Source organism: Octopus bimaculoides, chromosome 3, assembly GCF_046866305.1.
Source record: "Octopus bimaculoides isolate indiv1 chromosome 3, ASM4686630v1, whole genome shotgun sequence".
Taxonomy (NCBI): domain Eukaryota; kingdom Metazoa; phylum Mollusca; class Cephalopoda; order Octopoda; family Octopodidae; genus Octopus; species Octopus bimaculoides.
In genome coordinates this window covers 169,881,150-169,907,698 of record NC_142930.1, presented here as the reverse complement: position 1 = coordinate 169,907,698, position 26,549 = coordinate 169,881,150, and the positions used below count along the sequence as shown (strand labels likewise).

Sequence of the window (26,549 nt, the reverse complement as noted above, 5' to 3'; positions counted from 1 at the left end):
CCACGATCGTCGATTTGAAGTCGGCATACCTGCAGGTGCATGTGGCTGAGAGACTGTGGAAGCATCAGCTTGTCAGGTATAAGGGCCGGACATACTGTTTGACCAGGCTGGGGTTTGGGCTAAATTCAGCGCCAAAAATTATGGCAACAATTCTCAAGGCCATCCTGGGAAAGGTGGACAGAGTAAAAAGGACCACCAATTCGTACATTGATGACATCCTTGTAGATGAAACCATAATGCCAGCAACGGAGGTCATAGGCCACCTGAAGAATTTCGGACTGGTCGCCAAGCCACCAGAGGCCATGGAGGGAGGCGCTGCACTGGGCCTCAAACTACGGAGAGACAAGGCCGGTGCGTTGGTGTTTCGGCGTGGGAACGAGATCCCCGAACTGGGCACCAGCGTGAGTAGACGGGAACTGTTCTCGGTGTGCGGGAAGCTGGTGGTACACTACTCGATTGCAGGATGGCTCCGGACAGCATGTAGCTTCATCAAGAGACGAGCCGAAGGGGCAAAGTGGAACGACAGAGTTGGGGAGAAGATGATCGACTAGATGCAGGAAGTCTTGGTCAGAATGAGAGCAGAGGATCCAGTGAGGGTCGGTTGGTATGTTCCCAAATCAAAGAGTGGGATCGTTTGGTGTGACGCCAGTAGCATCGTAATAGGGGTTGTCTTAGAAATGGGAGGCACCGTGGTGGAAGATGCAGCCTGGCTCAGGAAGATGGATGACTGCAACCATATCAATGTGGCGGAGCTGGATGCCATGCTGAAGGGGGTGAACCTGGTCTTGAAGTGGGGGCTGTGCACCATCGAAATTAGAACCGATTCGGCCACTGTGCTTGGTTGGGTGACGGCAGTCATCACCAATGAGCAGAGGGCGCGAACCAAAGGGGCCGCGGAGATGCTGGTAAAGCGCAGATTGGGAATATTGCGTGAACTAACCGCTGAGTTCGATCTGGAGCTGAGCGTAATTTTTGTGCCTTCCGAAAAGAACAGGGCAGACGTCCTAACCAGGGTAAAGCGAGCTTGGTTGCAGGTGCCAGAGGATGCGGAGCAGGCTGTGGCTGCAGTATGCTGTCTGAGTGACTCGGAGTTGAGGAGACTGCATACCATGCATCACATGGGAGTGGACAGGACATTGTTCCTAGCCAGGAAAATCGACTCCGAGGTAACGAGGCGGAGCGTGCAGAGAGTGGTTAGCAGCTGTGACAAGTGCCAGTCTATTGACCCTGCTCCGGGCGTACATGAGGCGGGAAGTATTCCAATGGACCACAACTGGAAACGACTGGCAGTGGACGTAACACACTACCGGCAGGGCACGTACCTCTCAATGGTTGACTGCGGACCGGGGCGGATGGCCATATGGAGGGAGATGAAGACGGGGACTGCAGAGGAAATCACAGGAGTATTAAATGGGATATTCCTGGAACGAGGCCCCGTGGATGAGCTGCTGCTGGATAATGGCACTGCATTTCGCTCGGAGGTGCTGAAAGAAATGCTTGACGGGTGGCAGGTCAGCCGCTTCTTCAGGGCGGCATACCGGCCAAGTGGAAATGGAGTGGTGGAAACGCATCATCGTACCACCAAGACCATGGCAGAGAGGGGCCACATTTCGCCAATCGAGGCCGTATTTTGGTACAATATGTCGCCCAGGTCAGGACAGGCTGAGGAGTCGGTGCCACACAGGGCAATATTCAGGTACGAGTGGAGGCACCCGTGTATTGCATCAGTGCGACTCCGGGAAGAAGAAGAGCACACCTTCGTGCAGATCGGGGAAGAAGTTTGGGTAAAACCCCCAAATGCACGGTGCACATCACAATGGGGGAAAGGAACTATAACCTCCATCAATTCAAAGAACAACGTCTCGGTCGATGGTATGCCACGCCATATTTTGGATGTGCGGAAGATTGTCAGTGCTTCAGAGGATGGAACCAGCAGCAGTGTGCAGGATGATGAAGACAGCAGCAGTAGGCAAGATGATGAAGGCAGCGCGCCAGGAACTCAGGCCAGTCCCAGGGTCGCACAGCGACCACAGAGGGAGCGGCACCTTCCTCTCTGGCTGGCTGATTATGAAACCAATTAAGGTAGTTCGGGAGCGAGGAGTGAGTGGGAGAGCCAGTTGAATGATCTATAGATCAGGGGAGCGTGTGGTGATATGGGCTGTGATGAGCTGTGTGTTGTTGGTGGAGAGGGATGAGGCAAACAGATGTGAAACCAGACCGGAAGTCGGCCACACGCGGTCGAAGGCTAGCACGTGCGTCAGTCAGAAAACAGAGAGGTTACGAGAAAGACGTGTTCTGATCAGGAGCGATCGTGTACTCCGCTGCGGACGACAAGGTAAAGTCCAACGTTTCATTCTGTCCTTTTGCTTCTTGTTGTCTTTTTCCTCCATCACACCACAATGTGGTTCTACACTTCTCAAGACTCTGGAATTTCTGACCCAGGGTTCCAGTAGCAAATGCAGTTTGAAGTAATACACAGGACAAGTGTTTTCTAGTTCACCAACCGAAACTTTGTGAGTGAATTTAGTACCTGACAACTGGAAACTGTTGTGTGTTAGTATATGTATGTGACAACTAACCGTTACATCTATGTATGTGTATTTGTGTGAATGTTTACATTCTTTATTTCACAAGAAAAACGCTGTCGACGTACATTGATGCCTGTTCTTTTATTCTGTTACATGTTTCAGTCATTTGACTGTTGCCATGCTGGAGCATCGCCTTAATGTTTGTCAGCATTATTTTATTATTGGTTTCAGGGAGAAGCCGTGGCCATGTTGGGGTACCACTATTAATGTCATTGCTTGTTTATTTCAATCTTATTTTCAGGGCTTTCCCCCAGAATTAGTTCTAGTGAAGTAGTGAGTTGGACAAAACTAACCTTCTTTTTATGCCTTATTGCAATCTGGGTTCATCTGGTATCTCAGAAAAAAAGTATACTTAAATGCAAACTGCATCAACAGAGAACTCAACTGCAGTAAGAAACTCCGCCTGGAAACAGCGCTGCTGGCGATTGTGAAGCAACTGAAACACTCTCAGGAGAAGGAAAGATCAAACAGAGAAGTCTGGCTCATAAGAAATATAAAAATCAGACCCTAAAAGCTTCTTTAGGTACGTCAAGGGGACTCGCGGGCGGCCATGCTGGTGCACCGGCATTTACTTTGCTACACTTTCACTAAACCTCCTCTGATGTGTGACATTTGGTGCATGAGGGAGTTTGACATTGCTGCCCTCATCTGTGAGGACCACTATGAATAGCTGTGGCTCCAGGACAGTACCCTGTGCAACACCACTCATTATTTGTTTCCTCGGAGGTGGCCCCATTGACCACCGCCACCTGACTTATATCTTTTAGAAAGTAATGTAGCTATTCTCCAATTATGCCAAGAATACGCAGCTTGGGAAAAATCATATCATGGTCGACTTTCTCAAAAGCTTTTGCAAAGTCGAGATATATCACGTCCACATTTGAGCTGTCGTGCATCTGCTTTAGCACCCAGTTGTAATGCTGTGTCAGGCAGCTTCTACCTGGTCGGAAACCATGTTGGGTGTCAGTCAGCAAGTCATTCTCTTCAAGGAATGCAATTAATTTCCTTCCGACTGTTCGTTCCATGACTCTGCTGATGTGTGAGGTCAGAGGGATAGGCCTGTAGTTTTTAACATCTGCTCTGCTTCCTCCTTTATGGATGGGGCATAATATTTCCTCCTTTAGTTTGTCCAGGAGTTTACCATTTGCGAGGAAGCTCTGTAAAAGTAGTTGCAATGGTTTTGCAAAGACTCGTTTGCATGACTGCGACGGTCTTGCATGTAAGGTGGGGATGGCTTCGACTCTAGAACCGATGAAGCCAGGTTAGTTGTTGCACAATCCTTTGAGCCATGCATAAAAAAGATTTTTGCTCAGCTGCAGCCCTTATGACGGCTTCTAGATTTTTGTATATGTATGTATGTATGTATGTATGTATGTGGATATATGTAAGTATGCATGCATGCATGTATGTATGTATGTTCTGGCGTTTGCTGAATTTTCTTGAGAACAATCTTTTCTTAGTGGTCAGACCATAGGTGGTCTTCTTCTAGCATAATGGATGACCACTTAGTGGTCATCCCTCTTATATGTATGTAATATATATATAACATATTTAGTTTAGTTCACAGGTGATCTAAACGATTAGGTACGCTAGGTAATTGCTGTAACGGATTACGAGGGTTCCAAGATTATAGTCGAGATGGTAGTTATGGAGCCATTGCAGATTTTCGATATAGCGGATATGTAAATGTTAAGGAGGGTAACAAATTTTAAGGCAATATCCTATACTCTGGGATATCCCAGAAACGTATGACTTGAGATGTTTGCCTTGTCTTGATGTTTGTTGTCCTCTTTAACAATTATATATATATGTAAGAACGACCGTGCGAACCAAAGGAGAAATGGTGACGAATGGAAAACAGACTCCTTTTTAAACGCGTCGCACGGTCGACACAAAAAATATAATGATATATTATGTTATAATACTATAACATAGAGTTCTAAGAAGTTTGCCAGGAAGGACAAGATAGGAACGCAACCGATAAAGATGTATAACAGTAAGATTTATTGGAGCATTAAATTGTATGTCTGTATGTGAGTGTGAATGCGACATAATAAAACATATTGTAAGACAGGCCGTCGTGTAAACAAGAGTGTGTGCAAGTAATACATGTATGTGAATGCAAGAGATATAGAGTATAGATAAGAGTCAGTAACGCGGATAACAATATACCAGTTCTTAGTTAGGGTACACAGTAGTTAATGTCTGTATATAAGAAGAGGTTGAGGTGTTAGGCAGAGCTAAGTCACTCGTCGTGAAGTTGGGGCTTCGATGCCGGGCCGGATTCTTGAATACAGATGTTCTCTCGCAGGTGTCGAATTCTGGCTGTTAATTTCGCAGTGAGGCGATTCACACAAATAGGGTTGAGAAGAGAAGCTGCGGCTGCTTGTGTACGTGGAAAAGTCATGTTGACGCTGGCGACGGTGCTGGTAGTACGTAGTTGAACGATGTTGTTGATGTCGTCGCTGGAACTGGCTGGTTGGTTGGTGCTGTGTTACGCGTGTGTGGTCAACGACCAGATCTGTGAGGATCTGAGTCGCGACGAATTGCCGCGGATAATTTAGGCTATTTATAGGAAAATAGGGGCTCCAGAAAGCATTAGAAAAACACTCTCTCACGTGACCTTATTAGTGGCTACGGTTGGTCGGTTAGCGTCCTGGCGCGAACGGAGTGGAGACAATTGCCGCGTAAATAAAAGCCAGTCAGGTGATGACACAGCAGGCGGGAATAAGTTGTTTTCTGCTACGCTCGCATTTGTTTATATATATATACCGTGAGAGAGGTAGTTTCACTACATATATATATATATATATATATATATATATATATATATATATATATATATATATATTATATATATATAATTTTCTTCAGTCTGCGGAGAAATGGCTAAAATTTGTGCTGCTTATAATTATACCATATGTTACACATGCACACACACACACACATAGGCGCATGGCCTAGTGGTTAGGGTGTTCTCATTCCTAGACCGATTGGTGCGTTGCGTCCTTGAACAAAACACTTCATCTCACGTCGCTCTACGATCACTGCGACACCCAATGCGCTGCACACCTGTGTGCACCTGCTCAGACAACGTCGATTTGATGGAGGAGGGACAGGTGAGCGGCGCACATAGCGGAAGTGTTACCCAACCCCTGCCAAACCAACACCCCCGCCTCACTCCTACCCTTAATTTTTTTTCCTTTTGCGGAAAGCCACATTTACAGCTATGGAGATTCCGATTCTGAAAAAAAAGACTGTTTGTAAAATTTCAATTTTCACAAAAAGGAAAAAAAAAAAAAGAATTACCCAACCCCCTCCCTTCCCGATTCTACGGCCTTCAAGCGGGCTACCCACATGCTAGAAATAACAGCCAAATCTCACAAAAATTTGTTGGGCGAAAAAGACTACGATAAAATAATGAAAGAAATATGTAATCAATCTCCCACACCTTTTTGCAAAGATCTTTCAGAAAAATTTCCCGCAGTAAAATGAGGAAATACTGTGATAAAGTTGTAAAAAAGACTTTGTTGGAGATTTGACTGATTTCTGCACTCATATTTTTTGTAACTTTCAAGTTTCATTTTGTAGAAAAAAAAAAAAAAAAGAAAACACTTTCATTTGTAAAAATTACAAACAAAAAAAGAATAATGAACACTTTAATTTCTCTTTGTCACAGAATACCTCATTTTACTGCGATCGGGAATTGTATATCAGTTTCAACAAAACGGAAAGATAATTTTAGTAAATCAACGAAAGATTAACAAATGAAAGATTAATTAATTATATTATATTTCTGATTTCAGGATTTTTTTGTTCAATACAGAGGGGATGGTTAATGATAATAATTTCAAAACTTACGACACAGCGAAATAGATATTCCAAAGTCACGGCAACATTTGAGCTGACTAATTAAGAATTATGGGATTGTTGATGTGTTTTGGTCAGAATTTTTACGGACCAAAGAAGTCAAATCCATTCAAACATTGAACGAGGGAAAAGCCAAAACATGCATCTTTCTGAAAGCATGCCTTCCGTAGTTATTTCATCGAGATAAAAAAGAATCTTACAGGTATTGAAATGAGAATTATTGAATGATAGGAAGCGAGGAGACAAAAAGATTTGATATGCTTCGTTCTTTAAGCCTGCCTAGTGGAATCAAAATGGAAACACAGCGAAGTATCAACCTGGACGGGTTTCTTTTGAAACCAAGTAACTATTTCAGCTCAGTTTCCTATGATTTCGACGACTTCTCAATGTGGTGATAAATACATTGCGTACTTCAATTGATTTTTGAGTTATATAAAAATCAACGGACATGCAGTGCATGACTAGCACGACTCGACTGCACGCCGTTCATATATACATACATACGCAAGACCGGATTTAAACCATGGGGGCTCGAGGCACTTCAAATTCGGTGGACCCCTCATACACATGAATTAATCTTGGAAAATTAGCCAAGTATCATCTCAAAACCAATTTAGTGCTTGAAGTGAATTTCACGTGTTAGCAGAGAAAGTTTAAATAAACTGCTGAAAACGTCTCTTTATAAATACACTTTTCAAAATTCAAATTTTTTTTCTCACACATCTACTTGCAGTATTTGACTTTTCCTTCATTGGAAAGTACAATGAAGGAAGGAAGAGGGGGGGGGGGAGGTAAGGTATTTTCCTCTAATACGAGTTACAAATGTTTTAGAATGTAGAATATGATAAAATAACAGGAAGTTACAAAAAAGAATAATATATCATTTTAGTGGTTTTTGCTGTTCCAAAGGGACTGAGTGTGTTCGTGTGATGGGAACAAACATTTAAAAGACATGGATTTTTAATATTTTGTTTAAAAAAAAGCTTCCCTTCCTTGTTTAGCAATGCGTGAAAGAAAGGGAAAATCCTAACGTAAACGGGAAAATTCCAACATGCCTGACCCCTATTTCAAAAGTTTGCTTTTCCAGTTTCCAGTAAGGAGTGATGGGGCACAATGAGTAATATTTACTAGATTTTTGATTTTGCGAAGAAAAAGAAGCTACATTAGCCAAGCAATGACCGGATCTTTTCTGTTTGGCTGCCAATCTTCAATCTCTTCAATTTCTGTTCGAATTGATTTCGTATTCGGTGTAATGATGTAGCTTTATATGTTAATCAATGCCATGAAATTCATAAAGAGTTATTTGCCTCTAAAGTTAGTAAATGTTGGGTAATTTTAGCCAATCGTAAACCACAGACACATTCATGCATGTTTCCATAGTAAAAAGCCAAACATGAGAACTCTTTTGTCTGCGAGATAGCACATGTTTTGACAAATATATTCTATGCGAAAGCATGTGCGTTGACGCTCTGCTCTGTTGCTTGTGCCCTAGTCGAGAGATGTGTTAAAAATAACAGCCAAATAGGCCTTAAATCACGCACCCACCAATTTTTTTTTTATCTGGTTGTTGCATAATCGTTTGAATTCCCGAGGGTAGAATACAACAAATTCGCAAAAATTTTCTGAAAATTCCCCCGCTCCTCAAAGTTGTGTGTGTGTGTGTGTGTGTGTGTGGTGGTGGTGGTGGTAGGGGGTTATATGTCGAGCGTAAATCAGAAGTTGATTTATTTACAGTTTCATATGAAAACATGTCACGCACAAAATGACAGCTTCCAAATCCTAATTTCTTACTGGGAGAAAATCATCAAACTTTGAACCTCTATAACTCTTCAAAAAAAATTTTCTGAAAAAATGAAATATCTCCTGAGATTCAGATTGGAAAACTACATTAATACACCAAATTTTAAAATTTCCACAGCTACATGCAACCAAACAGAAAAGATCCAGTTATTTCTTCTCTGTGTCACCTCTTACCAAACAAAGTGGAATGTGCTATAGAAACAATGCTATTAGGGTAACAAGATATAAACAGCCAACCCTTCGGTACTCTACCGATTTGGCCATCGAAACTCGCGTCGGGGTGAAGGAGGGACCTGTTTTAATAATTACACTTGAAGGGAAATATTCTCTGTTGGAATGATAACATTAAGAATTGTTCAGAAAAAGAGTTCCTTTATTCTCCTGCACAAGAAGTGGTTTTCAACGAAGTCCCTCTTCACAGCATATGGACAACAGGAGACCAGCTAGAAATAACGGACAAACTCTCCGAAATGGTCCATTGCTTTCTTAAAACATGAAGGACACATTACACACGTAGTTTTTCATACGGGTTGGTCAACATTAGAATATCTATGATCATACGTAGGTTTGCTCAACCAAGGCTAGGGTTAAACAACAACAACCAAATCGAAACTTGCTTCGTTACTATATCTGTTGAGCGGTTATTCACTTGTAATCCACTGAAATGTTTTACAACATATTAGCATAGTTAATCAACACAGTTAATTAACCCAACATTTCTCTTTATCTGAACAATAGTCAAGAAATATTTCTTCCAACTTGAAAGTAAGTTGTCCAGTAAAGCTGTTGAGTCTTTCGTTATTTGTTTCAATGAATTTATCGGAGCAGTCGTTATTTCTAACAAAATGTTGTCAGAGCAATAGGTTCAAATGCTACACAATTATTGCTGTCGGCCACATATTGCTGTGACCTTTATAAACTGCCACAGGTGAAAGGACCTTTAAATATGTTCATCTATAAAAAAAGAAATATATATATAAATAAATAAATACCTCCCCTGACCGATGTTTGAACTGTATTGACTGAAGACGGTCGGCAATTACGGCGTTAACATACACGTTTAAGGGATTCAGGAATTCGTTATTACTACTAATAATATTTCACACTAAATATAAAATACACTTTCCTTGATTCATATTGTAGCTATATGTAGGGCTTTATATATCAGACATTTTCAGTTCAAGACAGATCAATAGTGGAAACTAAATATTGATAGGTGACAAATGTAAGGAGTGATCTGATTCGTCCAGGTGTTATGTCTAGGGAACATAATCCTTTACTTTCTACTTGTTTCATTCATTAAACTGAAGTCACAGGCTTGGGCACCGCATTAAACAATTTTAGTTGGACGAATATTAATCTTAGGACATGTTCTTTCGGTCAAATTTTGGCAAACGTATGTACAGCAACATCAATTGTCAAGAAGGATGTGGGGCAGACACCAAGACACTCACATGCACATACAAACGCATATATACGACGGGGTACTTATCAGCTTCCAAGGTGCCACGCAGTGGGAGTGAACCTGGAACCATGTTGTTGGCAAGCAAACCTCTTACCACACAACCACACCTGCGGCTACACGCGCGCGCACACACACTTACACACACACACGTATCTAACTCCCGACCCTTGAGTCAATCTGCTGCTTATTTGATATATGTATATATATATTTAAATTAAAAAGGGTGACTAAAGGCAAAATTAATAAATTGTGATCGCTATTAATGTATATATTAATAGGAGTGGCTGTGTGGTAAGAAGCTTGCTTACCAACCACATGGTTACAGGTTCAGTCCCACTGCGTAGCACCTTGGGCAAGTGTCTTCTACTATAGCCTCGGGCTGACCAAAGCCTTGAGTGGATTTGGTAGACGGAAACTGAGAGAAACTCGTCGTATATATGTATACATATATGTATGTGTCTGTGTTTGTCCCCTCCAACATCGCTTGACAACCGATACTGGTGTGTTTACGTCCCCGTAACTTAGCGGTTCGGCAAAAGAGATACCGATAGAATAAGTACCAAGCTTACAAAGAATAAGTCATGGTGTCGATTTGCTCGACTAAAGGCGGTGCTCCAGCATGGCCACAGTCAAATGACTGAAACAAGTAAAAGAGTAAAATATATATATATATATATATATAAAACAAATAATAAATGAGTATATGCATATATACGTACAGGTATGTGCATACCTACGTCTACCTGTATATATAGGTGCATATCTGGGTACAGGACATTGCAAACAAAACGTAGACAAGAAAATAATAATAACCAGAGTACAGAAAACACACAAGCCACATAGAGAACATTTTCCTTCATCAGCTACCCCCATTTCAACACCGGCGTTTCGAAGAGTTATATATATATATATATATGAATGTATAAATGTGTGTATAAAACTGAGCGCATTTCTTTTTTTTCTTTCATTTTTTTTTTTTGTAATTTTCTGAAGTAATGGTAAACGGAGTGTAATTACAGGTTTTTTGATAAATTTTGAGAAAGTGGTAAAGGAGCGGGTCATTGCGAAAGATTGGCGATCGTTGTCATTATCTTCCCAGAAAGATGATGGACAATAACAGCAAGGTAGAGACGTCACCACCACCACCAACACACACACACACATCCAGTACCACTACCTCGACATACCCACCACCCTCACCACCACCTCACGCTCCTTGGCGTTGCTATCTCTCCACAGTGTTACCCAGCCACGTTAGACTAAAATTACAGACACTTCCTTCCTCACACGGCAGATAATCACCCCCAGACACACCTCCTCCACTCCCCGCCACAGACCAGACATTCCCCGCCACCCCACCACAGACTGTCATCCATCCCACAGTCATCAAGCAAACAAAGCGTTTGTTTTTTCCTCCACTTGCAGTCGAGACAACGTTTGAACTATTGACCTCATTTACACACACACACGCTCAAATACACACACACACACAAACAAACACACACACACGCACGCCCAAACACACACACACACACACACACACAAACAAACACACACACACACGCACGCCCAAACACACACACACACACACAAACAAACACACACACACACGCACGCCCAAACACACACACACACACACACACACAAACAAACACACACGCACGCCCAAACACACACACACACACACACACAAACAAACACACACACACACGCACGCCCAAACACACACACACACACACACACACAAACAAACACGCACGCACGCCCAAACACACACACACACACACACAAACAAACACGCACGCACGCCCAAACACACACACACATTCCTACTGCGATGCGGACGCACACATATACCTATGCGCTAATAAAAACAATCACGCACAGGCGCACGTTCATATTTACAAAAAATTTATTGACAACTGCACAGACAGACATCTCTACATAGGCACACATAAATGTGTATGTGTGTGCATCTGTCTGTCTATCTGTCTATCTATCTATCTATCTATCTATCTATCTATCTATCTATCTATCTATCTATCTATCTATCTATCTATCTGTCTGTCTGTCTAACTATCTATCTAGCTAGCTAGCTAGCTATTTATTTGTCTATCTATCTATCTATCTATCTATCTATCTATCTATCTATCTATTTATTTATCTATCTATTTATCTATCTATCTGTCTGTCTCTCTGTCTCTCTCCCCCTCTATCTATCTATCTATCTATCTATCTATCTATCACTTTTTTTTTTTTTGCTTTGTTTTCGCCCCCCTCGAAAAGAAAAAAACTCTACATTTGTATTTTGTCCCCTCTGTGTTGAGCCCTGCGTGGCTAATAAAGAAACCTATCTATCTACAGAATGGTTTCTAATTGAGGTACTTGGCCTAGAATCTTGCAGTGTGTGGAGGAAGTCAATTGCGTTGACACTAGTCAAATGACTGGTAATTCAATTTATTTTATCGTCCCCGGAGGAATGAAAGGCAAAGTGGTCCCGACAGGATTTGAAATCAGAATGTAAATCATGGGAACACATACTGCAAGGCATTTTGTGTGACGCTTTAACAATTGAGCAAATCCACGGCACTTTACGTACATACATACAGATAGACAGGCAGAAACCATACTTAAAACTCTTCCTCCAAGACCATTGTTAAAGTAATAACCTCACTGCACAACAAGCAGCTGGGAAGAAGGGAATCTGGGGATGTGCCGAGCAATTGTTAGTCAACAAAACTATGATGTCAGAGCATCGAAAGAACCTCATTTCAATGTGGTCGGACTACAAGAAAACCTTTGGCTCTGTCCCCCAGCTCTTAGATGCTAGAAGCCCTTCAGCTGGTTCAAGCTCTACTGAGCATAGTCAAAGCCAAACCTGACCTGACTTCATTGAGGGCCACCATCTTGAAGTGAAATACACACGTTCCTTCCAAGCATTGCTGTAAACAGAAGGAGTGAGACAGGACGTTAAAACTCTGCGTATTCACAGCAGAGTTCAATCTTTGCCAAGGTGGCTTCGTTACTATGGCAACAAAAAAATGTTGTCCGTCAAATCATAAAGATCCAGATTTTCTGTTTGCCGGAGAATTTTCGAATTCTTTGTTTACCACAACGTTGCAAGCGATGGAGGGGGGGGGGAGAGGTTTTTATGGAAACAGTTTTTGAATATGTATGAATCCTCCCTTCCTCTTTTCAGGACCGATTTCGTCCATTTTTTAAATCCCTTACGCACTTAAAAAGAATGGGAGACGCTTTTTCAGTCAAAAAAATTTTAAAAACACATTTTTGAAAATATATGCATTTTTTGCCAATCCTCCCCAGCCCCCACCCCCACCCCAACCAGTACCAGTTTCGGCCAATGTTTTTTTTTTTCTTTTCTTTTTTTCTTTTTGTACTACACACTTAAAAACGATGAGAGAAGCATTGAAGTATAAAAAGGAAATCGGAAATCGGCGATCACCATCATAATCGCCACTTCTTTTATTTTCAAGCAGAAAATGAAAAGTAATTTTAAAACAATAGAGAAACTTAAAAAATTTTTTTTCATTAACCAGGCCCCAACCTCATAAATCCTAATATTTCGACTTTTCTTCCCGAATTTTTTTAAAATCATAGTTTTGAAATACAGACACACCGAATCTGTAATTTGCTTCTGTTTATAATTTCAAAATAATATTCAGATGAAAAGGTATGTGATTTAAATGAGATTTAGGTGTTGTTTCTAGCACATCTCACGACCACCAGGTATTTTCCTCGTTTCTTTGTCATCTGACATGTATTGCTGTTTTTCAATACTTTTCTCTCTATAAACTCGTTTTATCGAATGACGATGCAATGGTCCACTGCTGGGATTTAAGCAACAACAAAAGATTATTTCTATTTTTAACCTTCACTCTGCATCAAGTGTGTGTGTGTGTATGTGTGTGTGTGTGTGTACTAAATACGCAGTTTAACAATCTTCCTCCTAATTTCATTTAATTCAACAAGACACTGTCCCCATGTACCATATTCCATTCTTCAAAAACTTACCGCAGTCCCTGGTAGAAGACGCCCAACATGTGCCACATATTGAAATCGAAACTAGGAACCGCTGTTTGGGAAGTGAACTACTAAACAACCCAAGCATGCGTATAACAACAATAATAATCCTTTCTTCTAGAGGCTTAAAGGGGACAATTCGATTACATTGGCCCCAGTGCTCGTCTGGTACTTATTTTATGGACCCCCTAGAGGATGAAAGGCAAAGTGGACCACAGCAGAATTTGAACCCAGAACGTGAAGACAGACGAAATGCCGCTAGGTGTTTTGTTTGGCGTGCTACGATTCTGTCCTCCAATCTCGAAAAGAGGAAAACTAGTTAAGAATAACAATACCACACTCGATAAAGCAAATGAAATAAAAGGATTAGACCAAAGCCAGACATACAAATACCTCGGAATCAATGAACTAGATACGGTACAACACAAATGGAAGATAAAGGAATATAATAGACAAGTTAGATTAATAGTGAAAACGGAGCTTAATGTGAAAAACAAGACAATAGGTCTCAACAGTGTGGCTGTCCCAGTTATAAATTACAGCTACAATATTCTTAATTGGACTCTAAATGAATGAATCAAACTAGACAGGAAAACAAGAATAATAATAAAGAATTTAGGATGCACCACCCAAAATCTGATATAGAAAGGTTTTAAATATATAACGTATTGAAGGTGGTAGAGGCCTTATACAGCTAGAAAACTATTACAGAATAACCACCATAGGATTACAAAAATACTTGATTCAGAAGCAAGGAAAACTGGTACAAATAGCCACAAATCACAAAAATTTGTTTTCTGTTTTTGAGGAAGATGAAAAGCACAGGAAAGAATTAATGGTACCTCACGACTATGGAGAAAAGGAAGAAACAACAAAAGCTGTAAAACAACTGAAATCCAAACTGAAGCTAGAACAGCAACGGATCATGATAAAACGATGGCAAGAAAAGCCCTTATATGGCAAATATTGGGATAAGCTAAACAGAAAAAATAGACCAAGTGAAATCCTAACAATGGCTGAAAAGCTCAGGACTCAAAGCAAAGACTGAAGGATTTTTAATTGCAGCACAAGATCAAAGCTTCCCTTCCAGAAATTACCAGACACATAATGAAGAAAAATACAGAATATGCGGTGATGTGGAAGAAACAATAAATCATACTGTCTCTGGCTGCCCAGTCCTGGCTAAGAAGGAATATACCAACAGGCTTGACAGAGTTGGGACCTATATACACTGTTATGGAATAACAACAGAAAAAAGTTGGTATAGGAACACTCAAGAAAAGGTCTCAGAAAAGGACAAAGCAACCATACTCTGGGATATGCCAATACGCACAGATAGAAAAATCAAGACTAATAAACCAGATATAGTTATCAGAGATCATCAAGAAAAAAATGCCTTCTAATCGATATATCTATCTGTAGTGGTTAAAGGTGTATCAAAATGTGTTGGGGTAAACAGATGTGATAGACATGTGGATGCCTTCGAAGTGAATAAGTGAATGACATCGATTTATAGTTTAAATAATTTATTTACTGGACTTGCATTTGCTGTGGGTATACACGATTCTTCGCTCCTTTAATTTGTCGCCAACTGCTACGAGTTGAGAAGAATAAAAACAAGGTACATCTCTGGATGTGATGTGTTAGAACGGAATATGTTTTGTGTCTGTGTGTGCGTCGTTCATCCGAGAAAGTAATCGGCGATCTCGTGAGTTGTCTTTTCGTCCAGAGCCTTTCTGATTCTCTCTGCCTTGTCCCTTTGCTGACCACAGTATTTATAACAGCCGTGGCAGCTAGAAGGACAGACATACTGCAGGAGAGATTGTGTCTAAATAGGTCAGCTCCTGTCCATTTGAACTTCGCCTGACATAGCTGACGTCGGAGGTGAAAGGACAAAGAAAATTTCTTCGCGCCTGTCGGTCCGTGGTGGTTCAGACGAGCGAGAATCCTTAGATTCGGTTTCGAATCTATGCTTGGAGGAAAGAAGTGTTAGTTTTTACGTATCAATACCAACAGATGACAATGTATCTGTAAAAGAAAGGGCAAAACTCCCAAAATACAAATATCTGGAAATAGAGGTAACTCGAATGTGGTGTCTAAAAATAGAAACAATCCCTTTAATAATAGGTGCATTAGGTATGATTAAAAAAAAAAAGAAAAGCACATTCAGATAAATACATAACCTAAACACCGGGACTTACGAATGCATATAACACACAGAAAATGGTACTACTAGGCCCCACACACTTCCTACGTAAAACACTTTCAATACAGTAACCATAAGAGCATCACAACAAACCACAGCACATACCCAAGGCACACAGAGCTTTGCTCGGTAGTGCAGTGAGAAGCACGTGATAAAAATAAGACTACCAAACAATAATAATAATAATAATGATGATAATAATAATAATAATAATAATAATAATAATAATAATAATAATAATAATAATAAAGACCAGAAACGCACGCATCAGTGGTTACGAAGTTCAGGGCTAAAAGCAGAGAGTGAAGGTTTCATATTGGCTGCTCAAGACCAAAGCTTATTAACCCGGAACTACCAAACCAATGTGATAAAAAATGGAGCTGACCCAAAATGCCGATTTTGTAACGATGCGATTGAAACTATAGACCACCTAATCTCAGGGTGTAGAGTGTTAGCACCTGTAGAATATAAAGCAAGACATGACAGAGTTGGCCAGTATTTACACTGGACAATATGTCAGCATTATAAAATCAAAAGCGCTGACAAATGGTATAAACACCATCCTGAAGCTGTGACTGAGGGAGAAAATGTATCGATTCTCTGGGACTTCCCCGTACATACCGACAAGACTATAAAAGCTTATAAACCGGATATTATCATAAAAGATCAGACAAAGAAGACGTGTTTATTAATTGACATGAGTATTCCCTGTGATCATAATATAGCGGCGAAAGTATTTGACAAGATCAGTAAATATAAAGACTTGCTAATAGAAATTGAAAAAATGTGGCACCTCAAAGCGACTACCATACCAGTGATTGTAGGATCTCTAGGAATGATAAAAAAAGGTACTGAAACCTATTTGAAAATGATACCAGGCTTACCATCTCTACAGGAAGTGCAAAAAATCGTGCTAACTGGAACGACTCATGAACTAAGAAGAGCATTATCGCTGTGAAAACAACATCCATTCATGATTTTTTTTTTTCTTAAATACATGTTTTACCTATGAATTTGCGTGTGTAAATTGGGAATGCATACAACGAGTTTCTCTGCCCTAGGTGTACGGAAAACACTCGGCGAGAAATGGGAGAAAATTTGAAGAAAGAAGAAAAAAAACAACATAATAATAATAATAATAATAGTAGTAGTAATTCGCTATTGCATTCATGCATAATATCTAGGCTAAACAGCATGATAGAAATGCAGAAACTGTTGTTGCAAAGAAGGTGAACATAATGGCAAACAAAAAAAAAAAACGTATGAACAATTGGCTGATAGGTGGGAAGAAAAACCTCTCCATGGTAAATATGTCGCTCGTAGCAAACAAGCTGATGCAGATCAGAAGCACAGGCATCAATGGCTTCAGAGCTCAAGGTTAAAGGCAGAGAATGAACGCTTCATCTTAGCCGTGTAAAAATCACAGCTTATTGACCCGGGACTACAAAACCAATGTGATGAAAAATGGAGTAGATCCAAAGTGTCGATATTGCAACGATGAGATTGAAATAGCGGACCACCAAATCTCTGGATGTAAAGTTTTAGCACCAAGTTTAAGTATAAATCAAGACACGATAAAGTTGGCCAGTATCTATACTGATTAATACGTTGGCATTATAAAATCAAAACTGGTGACAAGTGGTATAAGAACCACCCTGAGACTGTAATTGAGAAAATGTAACGATTCTTTGGGACTTTCCAGTACATACAGACAGAACCATCAAAGCTAATAAACTGGGTGGTGTTGTGAAAGACGAGCATACTTTGAGATCATATTTTGGCAAAAGAATTTGATAAGCTCAGAAAATTTAAAGATTTGCTCATTGAAATAGAAAAAATGTGGCACCTCAACGCGGTTACAATACCAGTGATTGTAGGAGCACTAGGAAGAATAAAAAAAGGAACTGGAAAATATTTGAGAAATATTCCTGGTTTATCATCCATACAAGAAGTGCAGAAGATTGCTTTAACTAATACGTCACACGTATCAAGAGTATTATCGTTGTGAAATTTCTTTTCTTTTACCCGTTTATCTTTTGTTTTATATATTTTCATCTTTTCTTTCTTTTATTTGCTATTTCTTTGTTTTTCCTTTTTTTTCTCTGTCAGATAACATGGCTTTGTAAATGAACAATCTGGTGTGTTTACTTTAATGGCCTGCAAATGCATACAGTGAGTTACTTTGCCTTAGGTGTCGGGAAGACATTCGGCAATAAATGGAAACAAAATCAAAAGAAATAATAATAATAATAATAATAATAATAATAATAATAATGATAATAACAACAACAATAATAATCTGTTGTCCTATATGGAATGTGAAAGAACTGTTATGAGATGCGAGTAATGCGGTCTGGGGTAGACACTTGATTAGCATTAACATCCAAGCACAAGAATAATAATTTTGGAAGTGAAAAAAATGCTTACTAAATACTCGGCATTGTTGAACATTTTATTGCTTCACATTTATGAGCAGAAACTGTTTGCATTAAGATTTCTCTACAATTATTGGTCGTAGAAGGATGTGTTTGTTGATTTACCGTTGTTGAAAATATGTCTGATTGCCAATTTCAAACTTTGTAGTGCAGGTAGAATTAATATCATTGTCTGACCAGCACGGGTTCCATTGACGTGACATCAGCATTGGCCACGACTACGATCTCACTTAGCTTGACACGAGCACGGTCATCATCATTATCATCATCATTTAACGTCCGTTGTCCATGCTGGCATGGGTCGGACGGTTTGACTAGGGCCGACAAGCTGACTCTAGTCTAATCTGGCAAGGTTTCTACGGCTAGATGCTCTTCCTAACACCGACCACTCTGAGAGTGTTACGGGTGCTTTTACGTGCCACTGGCACGGGTGCTATTTGCGTGACACAATTATCTGCAACGGCTACGATTCCACTTTATGGGTCTTCTTCTCAAGCACAGCATAATGCCAAAGATATGGGTCATTTGTCATTGCCTCCGTGAGGCCCAACGCTCAAAAGGTACTTTTTACGTGTCACCGGCACGGGTGCCAGTTACGTGACACAAGCATCGGCCACGATTACCATTCCACTTGGCTTGACGGGTCTTCTCATGCACAGCATATCGTCAAAGGTCTCGGTCACTAGTCATTGCCTCCGTGAGGCCCAGAGTTCGAAGATCATACTTCACCACTTCGTCAAATGTCTTCCTGGGACTACCCCGACCACAGCTTCCCTCCACAGTTATAGATCGGCATTTCATCAAACAGCTGTCCTCGTCCGTACGCGTCACATGACAATACCAGTGCAGTCGTCTCTTTTGCACACAATCTGATGCCTCTTATGCCCAACTTTTCTCTCAAGATGCTTACACTCAGTCGTATATGCACACTGATATTGCACATCCAGCGAAGCATACTGGTTTCATTTCTTTCAAGCCTACGCATGCTCTCGGCTGTCACAGCCCATTTCACTGCCGTGTAGCATAGCTGTTTGCACACAAGCATCATGCAATCTGCCTTTCACTCTGAGAGAGAAGCCCTTTGTTACCAGGAGAAGTAGGAGCTCTCTGAACTTTGCCCAGCCTATTCTTATTCTCACAGCTACACTCTCGGAGCATCAACCTCCGCTACTAACTTGATCACCTAGATAACAGAAGCTATCTGCTATCTCGGTGTGATATATATATATTTGATTCCTCGGGGTAGACAGATATTAATGCGTAACAGAATCAAAGTGACAAAACAATTGAAGAATCTAACTCTCTCTACAGACGAGATTGCGAAAAAAAGGTAAGAAAATAAAAGAAAATTGAAGTAGATCTTAAAATGTCTTATGAAAAAGAAACTTCATTCGAGGAACACCGAACTGTGGAAACTAAAAAAGCCAATCCTAAGCTCTTTTCCCACTTTGCTAAGTAAAAATCATCAACACATAATCAGATTGGTCCACTAATGGACCAGATACTGATGCTTCACCACGGATATGCGCACCCTTCAGTCAACAATACAACAATGCTTTTTCTCAACCTATGATTGACAAAATAGAGAATAATCCAAAGGAATTCTTTGATCCCCAATATTCATCTGCACAGGCACGTCTAGAGATTTTAGATAGTTTGGAAGAAGACATAGTTACAGCTATTAACGATCTAGATTCAAATTCAGCACCAGGACCAGATGGTCTCCCAGCTACACTATTGAAAACATGCAAAAACAGCCTCACCAAGCCATTAAAGTTCCTATTTCAAAAGTCGCTTGAAACTGGCATATTTTCAGAATATTAAAAGAAGCAACAGTAACACCCATCGATGACGGAGGTAGCAGAGCCGAAGTAAAAAATGACAGACCTGTTTCTCTCACATCTCACACATCTAAAATTGTAGACTGCATTTTCCGAAAAAGAATAGCTGCATATCTCGAGGAGAACAAACTTAGATAACATACAGCAGAGTTTTCGAACTGGACGAGGTTGCCTGACACAACTATTACAACACCATAACTCGTCCTCAATAATCTGCTGAATGGAACGGACACTGGCTGCATATATACCTTGATTTTGCTGAAGCGTTTGACAAGATTGATCATGGAATCATCGGTCAAAGGATAAGGGATCTCGGTATCAGAGGAAAACTCGGAGAATGGCTCTTTGGACTTCCTACGGGATAGGAATCAATATGTTGCTGCGAAAGGTTATCTCTCAGCAAAGTCACCCGTAATAAGTGGTATACCTCAGAGTATGGTTCTAGGACCATAATTATTTACCTTAACCCTATCAAGCATATGCTCACAAGTGCAATCGTCCAACCTAATGAGTTACACCGACGACACAAAAATATCAATGGCCATCCAAACTCCAGAAAATGCCATCACACTCCAAAATGACCAAAACATCATTTATCAATGGGCGGATAAAAATAATATGAAATTTAATACATCAAAATGTCAGGTCCTTCATTATGGAGGGAATAGACACAAATCCTAATATCTGGCGCCAGATAATACAAAGATCCAGAGCACTGACGACATACGGGATTTAGGAATAATCATGTTAAATGATGCACCTTTCATCAGTCACATCACCAAACTGACCTCTAAATGCAGACATCTCATAGGATGGATCCTACGAACCTTCACGACAAGAGAACCGGTAGTTATGTTAACTCTATGGAAAACCTTAGTTCTGGCCAGATTAGGTTACTGCTCACAGTTTTGGTCTCCAAATTCACCCGGGTCTCATAGCAGAAATTGAAGGGTTACAAAGAACATTCATCAGTAACATAATTTCAGTTAAAGGCCTTAATTACAGGGAAGGCCTGAAAGCTCTGTGTCTCTACTCTCTTGAACGCCGAAGAGAGAGAGAGAGAGAGATATACTATAATATACGCATGGAAGATCTTGGAGGAACATGTTCCAAACATTGGTATTAAAGCGAATTTCAATGCTCGAACTGGTAGAGACTGTCAACTTCCAAATATGCCATCTTCAGACTCACGAGTAAAAACACCTTACTGTATTAGTCGAGTATTCAGAGGGCCTCAAGTATTCAGAGGGCCTCAAGTATTCAACTGCTTACCCAAAGAGATTAGAAATATAAAGGGACCTCTACCGAAACTTAAAAAAAAAAGCACTGGATGAACTCCTAACGACGATACCGGACCAACCAACCATTCAAGGATACACTCAGGGCAGATCAGTAACTACAAACTCGATCATCGACCAATTTTCGGATCTTTATGGTTTGACGGCCAACACTTGTTTTCTTAACGAAACACTTTGAAACTTGGAACACTGGTAGAATGTGTCATATAAAACATCTTTTTCTCTTAGCCTTCTTAACAAAAATTACTTCTTAATAAGTTATTTCATGTTAAAGTTGTCGTATTTCTGTAATGATGATGTTTTTTATGAGGGTGACACTTTTTGCCATACGAGCCTGTCAAGGAGACAAGAAGAAGGCAAACTGAACGGCTGCCTCGGGCGGCTCACACTCTGGCGGCGCCACTGCTCAGCCTCAATTTTCTTGTGTTTCTCTGCTTGATAGATCTTTTTCTCCTTGTAAACCTTCAACTAAAGTTTTTACCTGACCCTACTGGCGGCTGGGTTCAGGCTGGTTAGAGACAGGTATCATGGTTAAAAGGAATGACGGAAGCAAGAAAGGAATGTAAGAAAGGTTTAGATCTGAAGAATTGGGCAATGAGTTCAATGTCGAGTGGGGAGGAGGTAAGAAACAGTATCAATAAGGGAGGAGGTAAGGCGTAAGGATTTTAGAAGAAGGGGGTGTCAAGTTAGTAAATTATGATAGATAGATAGATAGATAGATAGATGGATGGATGGATGGATAGATAGATAAGTTTGCCTCCGAATGCTGGAGGGGGAGGGGTACATGTTTTCATGTCCTCGAAACTTTAAGTAACATGGGGAGCTGAGTCAATCTATCGATATACTACTAAAACTTGCTTGCTTGCGTGAGATCTTGTCTGTAATTTAATACAGCCAAGCCGGCGCATAATGGGAAAATACTCTGAAAGTTAGGTGTCCCTGAAATGGGAATACAAACGAAGACAAGATTCGCGTAAATCGGACCACGGATTTCCGAGATACTAGGTTTTTCGGGTACCTCGAAGTATTGATGACCCAACGGGTCACGGATAGTCTAGTTACTCGCGCTCCTTCTCTTCATCTATTTACTCGTATATATATAATAAACATATGTATATACATACACACACATGTATGTAGACATACATAAAATGTGTGTGTGTGTATACGTGCGTGCGTGTCACTGAATCTCTTTGTTCCTGCATCAACGTTTGACAACCAGTGTTAGTATGTTTACGTCCCCGGCAAAAGGAACTGATAAGATAAGTTCTAGGCTTAAGAAATAAGTGGTGGGGGTCGATTTGTCCGACTAAAATCTAGCATGGCTGCAGTCAACTGAAATAAGTAGAAAGAATTATTTAAAAAATGTATATATATATATATATATATATATATATATATATATATATATATATATATATATATATATATATATATATATATGTAAGAACGACCGTGCGAACTCAAAAAGGAGAAATGGTGACGAATGGAAAAACAGAGGACTCCTTTTATTTAAACGTGTCACACGGTCGGACACAAAATTATATATCTCAGAGATGATATACCAATATGTTATACTACGATAACATAGATGACCAGTAATGAAAAACCACAACCGTATTAGATGAATAACAGAGGTATTTATTATGGCGTTAAAGATGTATGTGTATGTGAGAGTGTGAATGCGACATATAAGAACATAATCAAAGACAGGCCGTCGTACAAAGAAAAGTGTGTATGTGAGTGATACATGTATGTGTATGTGTGTTATTACAGCAGATAGAAAGAGAGTCAATAACACGTGAGCAATTATACCAGTTCTTTAGTACACTATAGGAAAAGTCTGTATGTGAAAGTAGTTGAGGCTGTGTGTGGCAGTGCTGATCACTAGTTGTGATGTTGTGGCATCGATGCCGGGCCGTGATTCTTGTTATACAGATGTTCGTCGCTGGCTGAGATCTCTTGTCTGTTTATTTATCGTGGTGAAGCTGAGTCACCTAACAGAATCGAAGAGAGAGAGAGATGTGTGCCGCGGTGGTTCAGTTTGGTGTACATAGAAAGTCGTGTTGACGCTGGTGGAGATTGATGCTTAGTAGTAATCGTGTTGGTCATGACGATGATGCTGGATAGTAGTCGTAGACTCATGTTGCTGATGCCGCGACGGCGGTGGTCATCGTTGGCTGGACGAAGCTGTTGAAGTGGTCGCTGGCTGATTGTTGCTGCTGCTGTCGTGTGGTACACGGAACAGATCTCAAAGAGAAACTGGACCGAGACAAATTTGCTGGGTATAATGTCGGTCTATTTATAGCGAATTATCGGCTCACCAGGTTTCAGAAAAATACTCTATCACGTGACCTTATTAAGGACCGTGATTGGTCAGTTTGCGTTCTGGCGGGAACGGTTCGAAGAAGTTGCCGCTTCGAATATTAATCAGTCACGTGATGACAAGGAGATGGGTTCTCCGCTACGCTCGCGCTTGTTTATATTTAAATGAGAAGCATGGCGATAGCAGTTTTGTATCTAATGGCGATAGGTAGTTTCACTATATATATATATATATATATATATATATATATATAGTAGCCTTGAAGCCGGCGTTCGGGCGGCATTCAGACCAGCTCCTGCGCATGGCACCTTCGAGACCTTCGGGATTCGTTTTCCATGTTTCTTTCTTTCTTTTTTTTTTTCATTTTTATTCTTCTGATGAAAATTGAAAATTTGCGACACCTTCACGGAGTTATATGCGCTTCCAAACTCACTGTATGGATTAGTATTTAACGTCTACGACTACTAGAAGTTGTCGTTCACGTTGTTTCTCCGATGGCTATTCGAGTTCGATTCGAGCCAAGCTAGTTGAAAGACCCTGAATGAAGCTGCACAGTAGATAATGCAACTGCTCGTACTTTGTGCAGTGGAAACCCGTGTAGGTCGTCGTAACCATAAAAATATCCTGTGTGACATTGTAAAATAAAAGGAAATATGGATCTTTGTGATTTGACGGGCAACACTTGTTTTCTTAACGAAACACTTTCAAATTTGGGACACTGGTAGAATGTGTCATATAAAACAACTTCTTCTCTTAACCTCCTTAACAAAAAATTGTACATCGCAAGTTATTTCATGTTAAAGTTGTCGTATTTCTGTAACTTCAATCAATCACTGACGTCTATTCAGCTGAATACAGTTAGTGCTGTTCGGTGTCAAGTGTGTTATTCCCTGTTTAATTATATCATTATTCCCTAGTAAGGGTTTAGGGTTTTAGAGTTAGGGTTCGGGTCTTAGGGTTAGGGTTGGGGTTATGAGTTATAGGGTTAGAGTTAAGGTTATGGCAAAAATAATCATAACCCTAACCGTAATCCTAAAACTAACCCTAACTCTAAAACCCGAACCCTAAAACCCTAAAGCTAAAACCAGTACAAACGCACGAACGATGTCATAAATAACAGTGACACGGATAATTTTTGTTGACAAACAACGGGACTAATTTTATTCAAGGGAAAAGATCCCGTAACACCGTTGTTTACATTCCACGCCATTAATTGTTTTCACCTCAATAGACGTCAGTGATTGGTTGAAATTACCGAAATACGACAACTTTTTACATGAAATAAATTCGAATACAAAATTTTTTTATCTGTTCTATACCACAAAATATACAAGTATATAAATGTTGCCCGTCAAATCACAAAGATCCGGAAATATATTTGGAAGATGTACCAGTCTCCATATACTCTATCGTTATAGTTACAGCGCGCAAACACAAACACATATCTGTTCATGCATACGTTCTCGAAGCACGTATAGGATTATTCGAGAACAGGGTTGAGTGAGCAGTGTGGCCGCTGAGTGCTGGAGGCACTCAGCGATCACTGGGCTGGACGTGTTGCAACGTCCACAGACAACAGGTGGACCCGTGCAGTTGCCGAGTGGCATCCGAAAGATCGGAAAAGGCCCCTTTGGAAAGGCTTCCACGATTTGGTTAAGCAATTTGGGTCAAGATGGCAAAGAGTGGTTTGATCAAGACTGAATTAGAAGCACATTGAGACTAGCGGATTATAGCAGCATCAGGTCGATACTGTGATTCTGTGACACACAGAGATAGAACGGGGGGTGGGTGTTGAAAGAGAAAGATTAATGAAGACCATCAGTTCATTTATCATAAGTATAATTTCGTTGGACACACCTGTATATTGACTGCAGAAAACAGGAACAAGTCACTCTTGGAACCGGTTCTTCAGCTTCAGTTCTTGTCTATGAAATGAAATATCCTTAATAGGAAAAAAGTTGTTTAACTTGGTAATCAACTCAAACAATGATGAAACCAGGCGAGTCTTAATAAATTCTTGTTTCTTAATTCACTTAACTTCCATGTCGAATAGAAAAAAAAAAAGCTTTTATAGAATGGCAAAAGTGTGAAAAAGGGGAAAATAAAATTTTTGTATTTCCTTCTTTTTTTTTCTTCAACAACAATGGAATAGTAATTTTGGAAGGGTCGTGAGGATGGAATTCAGAGATTTGGGAAAACATGGATTAAAAGAAATAAAAATTTAAATACGAATTAAAATATTTCATTATCTTGCATTTGAGAATAAAATCTCCTTATCTCTCTCTCTATATATATATAAAATCTCCTTATCTCTCTCTCTATATATATATAAGCGGTGGTTGCTGGGGAGGGTTAGAAGAAACGTTAGAAAAACAAGAATTTTAAAATATATTTTTTTAAGGCTTCCTCCAATTGTTTTGAAATGTGGGATACAAAAGAAAAAATATCAGAAAGATCCCGAAAAAAAAAAAAAAAAAAAATGGAGAAATTCCAACTTATGAGGGATAACTATAGCGAAAGTTCGGCAAAGGAATTGTTGGTAATGTGAGGAAAACACTGAGATGGCGGTGCTGGGTTCAATTTCCAGGTGACGCGAATTCACTTCATCTCTGTCCTTTGGGAAAGGTATTAACATTATCATATCAAATAGAGTGACTTTCTTCCACTTCACCACCTAAA

General features: G+C 40.2%; 1 protein-coding gene across 1 annotated transcript; it reads left to right on the top strand.

Annotated features, from left to right (window-relative positions):
- The first annotated feature begins 551 nt into the window (after positions 1–551).
- LOC149136846 (uncharacterized) lies at positions 552–2,081 on the top strand. Its single transcript, XM_089348347.1, has one exon. The coding sequence runs from the start codon at positions 552–554 to the stop codon at positions 2,079–2,081; it is 1,530 nt and encodes a 509-aa protein (XP_089204473.1).
- Positions 2,082–26,549: the final 24,468 nt, after the last annotated feature.